The 11,233-nt window shown below is 39.8% G+C and overlaps 1 protein-coding gene across 2 annotated transcripts in view; it reads right to left on the bottom strand.

The window, feature by feature from the left end:
* Positions 1-5,848: 5,848 nt before the first annotated feature.
* The window catches only part of wdr37 (WD repeat domain 37), an 18,944-nt gene continuing 13,559 nt past the window's right edge, over positions 5,849-11,233 (bottom strand). For both annotated transcript variants that reach the window (XM_034108939.2, XM_034108940.2), the window contains exons 12-14: positions 8,518-8,652; positions 6,137-6,251; positions 5,849-6,054 (exon numbers count right to left, since the gene is read on the bottom strand). In XM_034108939.2, coding sequence (XP_033964830.1) covers positions 5,923-6,054; positions 6,137-6,251; positions 8,518-8,652 — 382 coding nt within the window. In that variant the 3' untranslated portion in view covers positions 5,849-5,922. The remainder of the gene's footprint in view (positions 6,055-6,136; positions 6,252-8,517; positions 8,653-11,233) is intronic.

Below are 11,233 nucleotides of genomic sequence, written 5' to 3'. Positions count from 1 at the left end.
GGTTTCCGACTTTTGGTCGTGTCTCATTAGGGAGGCCTTCTTGACCTGATCGACTTGTGCTTTCACTCTGTGGTCAGGACCGCCCTGAGCAGATAATAGTCGAGGCGGCAAAAAGTTTTGTAAGCACAGACCCCCCCCCCCTCACTGTCAGCAAAGTGGTCGACTTGAGTTTTTGTTTTGTTTTTTTTGTAAACTTCAACACACTTGAATACAAATGATGTGTTGATGAATTAGGATTAAAAACGATCCAGGTGAATATGGACATCCCTGGTCAATGTACATTTGCACCTTTGCTGTGTTTAAACATAGTTCATGATGTAACCAACACTGTGTGTAAATGTTACCAGCAAAGTGTTGATATTCATTGTGATCATGACTTGTTGTTGTCATTGCGGTATTCTCTTCAAGGATTTTAGATGAATCATCTAAAGTGGCCACCAACAGTAAAACCTGAGTAGTGACAGTGACATCTAGTGGTGCTTTCCTGTTGTTGTTTTCCTGTCCCAAAGTGTTCACTATCTGGCTGACTAAACTGTAGAATGAGCCCTTCAGTGGAGGTCAGAGTGTGAGGAACATGCAGGCAGACTAGCACAAGAGAAAACTGGACCCACATTGGACCTAAATCTGGCTTCCTATTCACTCAGCCATTTTTTTAACGAATTTCATTTATGTTCCATGATGGTCTGGATGCCTTTCAAAACACAATGAATCCATATGGTGAGTGGGTGAGTGAGTGTCAACATCAGCCTTCCCTCCATAACTTCAGAAACAACATGAGGAACAACATTCATGATTTCTCTACACCATGTTTCATAATGGCAGTAAAAGCCATGGAAATAATCAATAAAAGGCATGTCTGAATGGCAATATTGTATCTAAGAATGTACATATGTATAAAGAAATGTATAAAATATGTTGACAAAGATGTGAAAGAGATCCTGAAATGTCTAATTATCATGTAAATTCAAGTATATGAAGAATTGCTGCTAAGGTCTGTAAATTGCACTTCAGTAATGATTAAAAAAATTGAATGTTTGTACTGTATTAAAACCACAAAATCTTGTAATTTTACCTTGTCTGGATAGTTTTTTTTGATCATCCAGATTTTAATAATCTAATTACGAGTACAAAAAAAAGAATATATAATTAGCACTGAAATTAGGCCATTTCTACTTTGTCAGCTTCAGGATCACCTGTCTAGCCAGCGCTGGCTCCCAGGAGCTTCCAGACAAATATTAAAGAGGCCCTTCTCCGCCCCGCCCCCCCTCAAGAGAAATCCATGGGGAAATGGTTATCTCTATTTGGCACTGTGGCAGGTGTCACACAGACCAGCCACCAAATTAGCCTGGAGGAAGAATGAAGCGAGGGAGAGGAGAGGAGAGGAGGAGGGGGGTGAGGTGTGCCTCCTCAGCAGCATCCACCCTTCCCCCTCAGGCCATGGACTCGACTGTGTGCTCTACAATAAACATCATAATTGACAATTTGCTCCAGTGGCTGGTCACGGCCAGCCAGCTGTAATCTAATGGGAGCGGACAGAGAGAGCTCCACAGAATATTCTCCCCCAGTGTCATGCTGTCTCTCAATGAAATCTGAAAGGCATAGCACAGACTGTAATGGAGACACTATTTCAACATGTATGCTCAGCCAACAGTATGTACACAGGGATGATCGTGTCTTTTGGAATAGACATTTTCAAAGTTATCTAAAAAAGCTCCATAGGTAGAAAGAAATCAGATGTGCTATAGTAGGCCTGACACACATATGTATTTACTTAAATGTATCTATAAGTATAATCCTTCTACTTTATTTATAGGCTACTTTAATTTCACTGCATTCTTTGACTACATGTCTCGCTCCATATTTTACATTACAACAGGAAAACGTTCTGGCTGGTGAGTTTCTTTTACAGTTCTATTCAATTGAAATGTGACTACTAAACCTCTGACATGGAGATAAATGTCAAACCAGCAATAGCCCCCCCACATGGGGTCAGCAGAAACTGGTGGTAAAAACAACATTGACAACATAAAGTCACCTTTTAAGTTGATTGGGCTAACCTGCTAGCAAAGTTAGCCGTTAAGGAACAACATTATTATTAATTTAGTTCTAGTTTGTGTCCATTTGATGGATCTAAGTCCAATATGTCCTGTCTTTCAGTGATGGTGATGACGCATTACTAAATTCCTGTATGTAAACTCTACAGTGTGTTTTTAGAGCTTTTAATCTGAAGCCAGCCTGCTGCAGCTGAGAGTACTGAAACACTTGAGCCTGACAGACACACAATGAGCCCACAATCACTAAGAGCTGCACATGCAAGGTAATAATTCTCTTTGCTGCTCACTACCAGTACTTTGCCATTGGGTCATTTTTCTTGAAGAACCAGTACTTGTTATACCTTAAGTACACTGAAGTGTTAATGCATGAACATTCATTCAAGTAATGTTTTCAATACAGTACTTTTACTTTAGAGTAGAATATATCATTTTAACTTTTAACCACGTAAAAGTGGAAAAGGGTCAGAATAAGCTACTTCTTCCATCACTGCAAAACCTCCTGGAAGTGTTCAAAACATTTAGTTGATACATCCTTTCTATGTTGTTTTTCTGAAGATTTCAACATGCTATAATTTCTTGTTTCTTTGCATATATTCATCATATGTTGTTTTTTTTGCATGTCTCTGATATATCATACTATGTAATTTTTTCCAAAATGTTTGACATGCCATGTCATTTTTACAATATTTGTAACATACCATAAAATGTCCATTTTTTTTTTTTAAATGTTCAACATAAAATATATCGGTTTTTTCATATTTTTTAATAGCTTTACTATGAAAATGTCGACATACTATACTGTGGAGTTCTTTCCGCTATACTATGAAGAAACGACATTATAGTGCGTCAAGATTTTCAGAAAAAAACTACATAGTATAAATGTCGAAAATATGCAAAAAAACGACGTGTAAAGTTTGATAGAATTTCAGATATAACGACATAGCATAGAGTGTCAAATTATGCAAAAAAACGACATAGTATAGTTTGTCGGAAATATGTAAAAGAAAACGGTAAGGTTTGTCCATATTTTCATTGAAAATAATAGTTTTATGTTGAAAATATGGAAACATTTTCAGAAAAGACCCATCCCCTCTTCACATTTTAGATAAGGGTCTCCCCTTTTTATAAAAAGTGTCCCACTTTGTCCATAACCCATTTTTTAGATAAGGGTCCCCCTTATGCCCGTTACCAACTTTCAGATGAGTCCCCCTTATGTATAACATGTCGACATATTATACGATCACTTTTTTTCAACATGCTATATTATGACTTTTCTGTCATTTTTAACGACATACTCTACCACGCCTGGTTTCTACACACTATACCTTTGCCGACTATTCCGTTTTTTTTGTTGTTTCATATTTACGTAGTACTACACCATGTTGTGTTTCCAAAATGTTTGCTTTAGTATCATTGTACCCCTGGTGTAGACAAGACGGCCGTGTAGAAGCTGAGCTGCCTTGGCTTGAATGCAGAACAGCAGTTATTCAACAGTGACCAAACAAACACACTCTTCAAGCCTCAGAAGTTACCTAAAGAAAAGAACAAGTTAGATAAGAAAGCTGTATACACAACTAAAAGTATTAAGTGTCATATATGTATATCTCTGATGGTTCCCGTTTCTTTAATACCAGACATCACTATTCCAAGCTAGCAGATTTACAGCCGTATGAATGGAGTGCAATCCTCAAACTGATATATATGTTATTGAATTATATAAAAGGGGGAGCAGTGTTAAAAAAGAGACACGAGAGATTGGGAAGGTAAATCACACATTTTATTGGAAAATGCCCATCACAATAAAGTATGCAAAGTAGATCACATAATGAAGTATGAAATGGATATGATTTGCTACAATGAGGCAAAGCCCATCCACTTTTTTACCTTCTTCCATTCTGTAATACAATAATTTAATGTATCAATCCAAAATCATATTTCCTCAGAGCTGGTATTAATATATATCGGGTCTTGCCTGTCTTCCAGCAAATTAAAATGACATTGATATCAATGGGCCCAAGATTGAGTTTCCTGAATGAAACAGAAATAAAAATCCTATCTGCACGCTGCAGTGGATTACAACTAGTTATATAACAAGCATTTGGAAAAGCTTGATGCTCAGGAGGATAAGGCATCAAAGCAATGTTAAGGTATTTCAATACGATTTTTACATGTTTAGGTCTGTGCTACTTCAAAATCCATGCTGACTCTATTGTTGATTGAAACGGTGTAACGTCTGGAGCCATCTTTGAGAGTTCTGCATACGTATGTACATCTACAGCAGTCACACATGTACAGAGAACTCATTTGATGGGGTCTACACCACGGAAATAAGTTAAACATCTAACGATCAAAAACTAGAGCATGACTTCCTGTTTAGGGATATTGCACATGTAACAAAGGGTTTCCTTATCGTTCTCAAAGTGAGATTCAGAGCTTGCTTAAGTCAGACGTATTGATTTACAAGACAGAGGAGCTCTACTCTGAGCACCAGAAACATAAAGGAGCTGGGTTATTGCTTCTGAATTTGGATAAAGAGTCCATGTCACAGACTTAACAGAAGACTTCACACAAGTGTAAACACTATAGCTTCCTATTGACAGGCTGTTTCTAGAGCACACTAATAAACCGTAACAAGTTCACTTTGGGGAGGCGGCAACACGTTTCTCACTAACACTAGGTACATATTATGGCTAAAAGTAGTGACACAGCAACATGTTGGGAGTTCTTGATTACGAACACATCCCACTCACAGACCTACTAAATATTTGTGGAGTCCCCTTATTGCTATGTTCTGGACTCGTTGCAGTCTGACAGAGAGGCAGATAGGGCAAAAATAAACTTACTGTAAACATGGAACAAGGCAGTTACAGTATCATCATTAATATTAACAACATCTGGAAAGAAAATGGAGGCTGGTGGTGAAGTGAAAATATCATAGGTAATAGGCAAAGACTCAAATCTATAGCGAGGACAGCAGATTCTTAACATTTTAAGACAACTTTAAGACCCAGCTAGTGACAAAACTAAATATTAACGTTTTTGTTCCATGATGACCAATCTGTATATCTAGAAGTCTCATTAAAAGGATAAAAAACATTTCACAGAACAACGCTATCTCTGCCAAACTCCAACCTTTGTAGGGAGATAACTGTAAGACACTTGCAACAACCTGCACCACAGGGCACTTAATCAGGCCACGACATAATACAGTATATACACAATGTCTTTATATCATATTCTACAAGCTCTCCTGGCCCTATAATTTTGTTCTCTTTACAAGTCACATTTGCAAAACGAGATTATCAACATGCAAGAGCCGTAACTAAACAACAGTGATGTGAACAGCAGCGTACAACTATAGATTTAAATATATACTTTCAAACAGAAAAGGCCAGGAACCAAAAATAAATCAGACTAGCCGTGTCACAATTCACATCGCATGCTAAATAAGTGACAGGGGCAGGTGGAGGAGATCTGTGGCCTCGCACACATGTAGACTTTAACATGTTGGAACCATATCAGTCATTTAACACGACAAAGGAAGCTCTTACCAAATGTTAACATCTGCATTTAGTCTGTGACGAGGTCTTCCCGGGGTCAATATGTATGTGCCAGGCCACAGACGACAGTGTCTATATGTACATCTCCTACTTCACCGTGTGTGTGTGTGTGTGTGTGTGTGTGTGTGTGTGTGTGTGTGTGTGTGTGTGTGTGTGTGTGTGTGTGTGTGTGTGTGTGTGTGTGTGTGTGTGTGTGTGTGTGTGTGTGTGTGTGTGTGTGTGTGTGTGGTGTGTGTGTGTGTGTGTGTGTGTGTGTGTGTGTGTGTGTGTGTGTGTGTGTGTGTGTGTGTGTGTGTGTGTCAGCTGCGTCACTTCTCCTGCAGCAGGGCGGGGATGTTGATGTTCCAGCCGATGGCCTGCCGGTCGAAGCCGCAGGTGAACAGGTTGCACGACTGGTTCTCTTCGTTCCAGGCCGTACAACACACCATCCGCCTGTGACCCTGCACACACACGATTATGATGTTAGAATACTGTCGATAGAACAAACACACACCTGTGTGGCCGTGTTGCCCTCTTCCTCACCATTCTGTTGCTGCGTGGGAGTCTGGCCAGCCGCACTCCGCTCATGTCAAACAACCGGACCTGTCGATTGTCGTGTGGCAGGGCGATGATCCTCTGGTTGGCGGACACGCTGATCCTGAAAGGTCAAAACAAGTTCACTTTGAATCCGGGCCACACTTTTGAACTGCAGTCGAGATATATATATAGCTAAAGACACGTCTTTTTATTAACAACAACATTATATGTTCGTTTAGTCTTTATTATTTACCTACCTTTATATTGTTATTATTTTATAGGTCTTAAAAGGATTTTATCTTGTTTTATTAATCTAACATGCTTTAATAGCAATATTTCTTTTTACGTTGGTCTTCTTTATTTCTTAATTGTTTAACCTTTATTAAAATTATGGCATTCTTATTCCTATTATCTTTTTATTTCTGTAGTACATACAGTCGGGCAAAAAAGTATTTAGTCAGCCACCAATTGTGCAAGTTCTCCAACTTAAAAAGATGAGGCCTTTCATTTTCATCCTAGGTATACCTCAACTATGGGAGACAGAATGAGAAGAAAAAAAAAAATCCAGAAAATCACATTGTCTTATTTTTAAAGAATTTATTTGCAAATTATGGTGGAAAATAAGTATTTGGTCAATAACAAAAGTTCATCTCAATACTTTGTTATATACCCTTTGTTGGCAATGACAGAGGTGAAACGTTTTCTGTAAGTCTTCACAAGGTTTTCACACACTGTTGCTGGTATGTTTGCCCTTTCCTCCATGCAGATCTCCTCTAGAGCAGTGATGTTTTGGGGCTGTCGCTGGGCAACACGGACTTTCAACTCCCTCCAAAGATTTTCTATGGGGTTGAGATCTGGAGACTGGCTAGGCCACTCCAGGACCTTGAAATGCTTCTTACGAAGCCACTCCTTCGTTGCCCGGGCGGTGTGTTTGGGATCATTGTCATGCTGAAAGACCCAGCCACGTTTCATCTTCAATGCCCTTGCTGATGGAAGGAGGTTGTCACTCAAAATCTCACGATACATGGCCCCATTCATTCTTTCCTTTACACGGATCAGTCGTCCTGGTCCCTTTGCAGAAAAACAGCCCCAAAGCATGATGTTTCCACCCCCATGTTTCACAGTAGGTATGGTGTTCTTTGGATGCAACTCAGCATTCTTTCTCCTCCAAACACGTCTAGTTGAGTTTTTACCAAAAAGTTCTATTTTAGTTTCATCTGACCATATGACATTCTCCCAATCCTCTTCTGGATCATCTAAATGCTCTCTAGCAAACTTCAGACGGGCCTGGACATGTACTGGCTTAAGCAGGGGGACACGTCTGGCACTGCAGGATTTGAGTCCCTGGCGGCGTAGTGTGTTACTGATGGTAGCCTTTGTTACTTTGGTCCCAGCTCTCTGCAGGTCATTGACTAGGTCCCCCCGTGTGGTTCTGGGATTTTTGCTCACCGTTCTTGTGATCATTTTGACCCCACGGGGTGAGATCTTGCGTGGAGCCCCAGATCGAGGGAGATTATCAGTGGTCTTGTATGTCTTCCATTTTCTAATAATTGCTCCCACAGTTGATTTCTTCACACCAAGCTGCTTACCTATTGCAGATGCAGTCTTCCAAGCCTGGTGCAGGTCTACAATTTTGTTTCTGGTGTCCTTTACAGCTCTTTGGTCTTGGCCATAGTGGAGTTTGGAGTGTGACTGTTTGAGGTTGTGGACAGGTGTCTTTTATACTGATAACGAGTTAAAACAGGTGCCATTAATACAGTTAACGAGTGGAGGACAGAGGAGGCTCTTAAAGAAGAAGTTACAGGTCTGAGAGCCAGAAATCTTGTTTGTTTGTAGGTGACCAAATGCTTATTTTACCGAGGAATTTACCAATTCATTACTTACAAATCCTACAATGTGATTTCCTGGATTCTTTCCCCCCATTCTGTCTCTCATAGTTGAAGTGTACCTAGGATGAAAATTACAGGCCTCTCATCTTTTTAAGTGGGAGAACTTGCACAATTGGTGGCTGACTAAATACTTTTTTGCCCCACTGTATAATGTTCACTTTTGTTGCATCGATTCAGTCGTCTTGTGTCTTATCTGAAACCATTATTTATTTTTATTATCATACATTAGACCTCTTTGTGTCTATTAACCTGATCAAATGTTATATTTTGCTGCATGTACCTTTTTAAAGTTCTTAACAAATCATCTGAGGCGAATTTCTTGTTGTTTGTTTTCAACTTGTGATGTGTCATTTTGTAAAGCGCTTTGAGCTGCTCGTGTTGTATGAAAAGTGATATATAAATAAAGCTGCATTATTATTATTATATGACTATTCCTGTTTTATATAGTTATGATATTTTTCTCATACTATGGCTCACATGCAGCTGCGTGTCACTTACCGGTTCACAGCTGAGTCAGTGCGGATGGTTGCTATTGGCGACCTCATGTTCTTTAAATCCCACACCTTCACAGTGCGGTCGTCACTCCCTGAAACCACGTTGTCTCCCACCGTGAACACTGCTGACGTCACTGTGCTAGAAAGATGGACACGGAAAAACAAGGAATGAGATATGTTGTACTCCACAACACATGGCTGAAAGTAAAGCAGGAAAAGGACTAAAGTTTCAGGAGTGAGAACTTTAGATAGAAGCTCCAGTCACCCTCCCACAGACGCTGTAATTGCTCGTACAGTCACAGTGACAGAAGTGTCATGAGCAGAGAGGATGTATCAGGTGCAACATTAGGAAGTTAACACTGTGGTGACTCACCATTTAGAAATATTACAAGGCATCACCTTCTCACTGGAGAAAATAGGAAAGGCAGGATCACACTTTGGCTGAGTTCCGGTCACATGGCCGTAGCTCTCAGAAAGCTACTTGATGGGTTCAAAACTGACTACAGTGTTTACATCGCTCTGTGATCATGTTGCATAAACCAAACACTACAGGTTGAGACCACATGAAGAATCACCAGAAAAATAGCTTAAGGGAAAAAAACAAGGTTCTTTTTTTACCATTGTAGCTATACTTTAATATCTTTAATAAAAGGTGTATAATAATAATAACCACTAAAATATGTTCATATTAATGGATTGTAAACTGGATTTTATTTTACATAATTATTATATAAAAGTTGCTTATTACCATTAAATATCTAGATAAATGGTTAGTCTATGATTTTAGCTAACTATATGAACAGTTTGTTCATTATTTCAGTCATATCCATTACTTTTAACTACTCCAACAATTTACAACAATTATACCCTTTACTATGGACTAACTTGTTTTTTTCACACACACTTGCATCACATGATGTGTTACAACAACTGACTCAGTTTGATGGCAAGTTCACAAGCTAGCTTGGATTTGCTTTATTTTTAAGACAACCTACCTTTTTTTATCAAATCAAAATTGAGAAATGATTTCAAAGCCTTGGTCAGTTCAACAGATCTGAAAGTGGTTCCTCTTTAGGTCTTATGGAAGTGTGTCGTTAGCCTTCAAACCAGAAGAAAAATAGAAATGTACCAAAAACACAATACCTAATAATAATAATAATAATACATAGCTATTCGACATACAGCGTCCCCTTCCCTCCCTGCCCTGTATCCAGCCGCGCTGCCCTGCTCCACAGGATGCCACTACAGTCAGCCATTACCTTAACAGAGCCTTCATATTTCCAATCCATTACTGTACGTCAATGTGAGGGCTTTCTTCTCCCTTCCTCCCTTCTGTGCCTGTTTAATGAATGGTTTAGGGAAGTTTCTTAAAGGCACTTTCCCTTCACACAGAACGTCTACTTTTTCTCTCTAAAACTGGCTTCCCTCTTAATTCAAATTGACACGGCATTAAGGGCTAATTAGAGGACTAAACTCTGTTCTATTAGAGGGTTTAGGAAACTGCTGTATCGTTACAGGAACCTTCTGACACTGCAGGGTACAGCCACCCAGGGAATACAGAGAGAAAGAGAGGGGGGCGTGCTCAATGGGAGGTGTGCGGGCAGCGTTATCAGACAAGGTCATTGATTAAAAGGTTGATTAAGGTCAAAGGGTTTCTCAAACGGGTTGTGAGGAAGGAGGGAAGTGTTCAGTGCTACTTAACGGCATCTCTGCAGCGTCTGACAGCCAGACTCAGGACCTGAGACTGAGGGCACAGGGAATGATGGAACCTCTCTAAAGTTGGGGAAGTTAAGGAGAGATGAATGAAGACCCTGCCATAAAGCCCTAAGTTCCCCAGCAACAGGAATACCCAAAGAGATGGAGAAGACATCAGACCTCTGTTTATGTTTCTCTATTTCAAGAGTTATCTTTCGACTGGCAGCTGAGGTTATATGAGTGTTTCGTTGAGTCAGTGACAGCCCAGATTACACCTGTAGTTTCAGCCTCTAAAACGACCTAAACCTAACTTCAAAGACTACAGATTTTGTGTGATTTTGGCTTCAAGGTAGCCCACTTCTTTTTAACTGAGAGACCTTTAACAGTTAGTTTTACAGTCTTCCATTAAAAGTAATTACTCTCACTTAGCCCATAGTTCACATCATGCATTTATATTCACCTTTTACACAACGATCAAGTTATATAATACAATTATCTCCAGTTAACTTGATGATTTGTAAGTGCAGAGAAACCGTACTGAACGCTTGTCCAAACAGTATTTCACGTAACAAAAGTATGGCATAAAGGTACGACATGGAAGATTATTAAGCAGAGAAAGAGAGTAGAGGACCTGCTGTGCTATAGAGGCATCTATATAGCGTAACACAGGCCCCGTGGACTCAGATTCGCACTGCCCTTAGTGAAAGTATTTGATTACTGTAAGACACTCACTGAGGGAAAGGCGCACACTGGCAGGGAGAAAGCTTTAAAAGCGTAAAATGATGAAACTGGTGATCAGTTTAATGCAGTGCTTCTCAAAGTGTGGTCTGCGGACCACTGGTGGTCCGTGAGCGCCCCCTAGTGGCCCGTGAGTATATTGGTAACATTTCACATTTTAAATAAATAAATACATTTAAGTTTTCCGCACTCTCGCGGGAATATCACCGCAATGGAGCGAGCTTAAGTTTCACTTTCTACTGCATGATAAAGCCCAGGGCAACACCTTCGTCACACATGTTGCCACT

Source organism: Pseudochaenichthys georgianus, chromosome 20 (assembly GCF_902827115.2).
Source record: "Pseudochaenichthys georgianus chromosome 20, fPseGeo1.2, whole genome shotgun sequence".
In the NCBI taxonomy this organism is placed as follows: Eukaryota; Metazoa; Chordata; class Actinopteri; order Perciformes; family Channichthyidae; genus Pseudochaenichthys; species Pseudochaenichthys georgianus.
The sequence above is the reverse complement of the archived record's forward strand: the minus strand, read 5'-3'. Positions and strand labels throughout refer to the sequence as shown.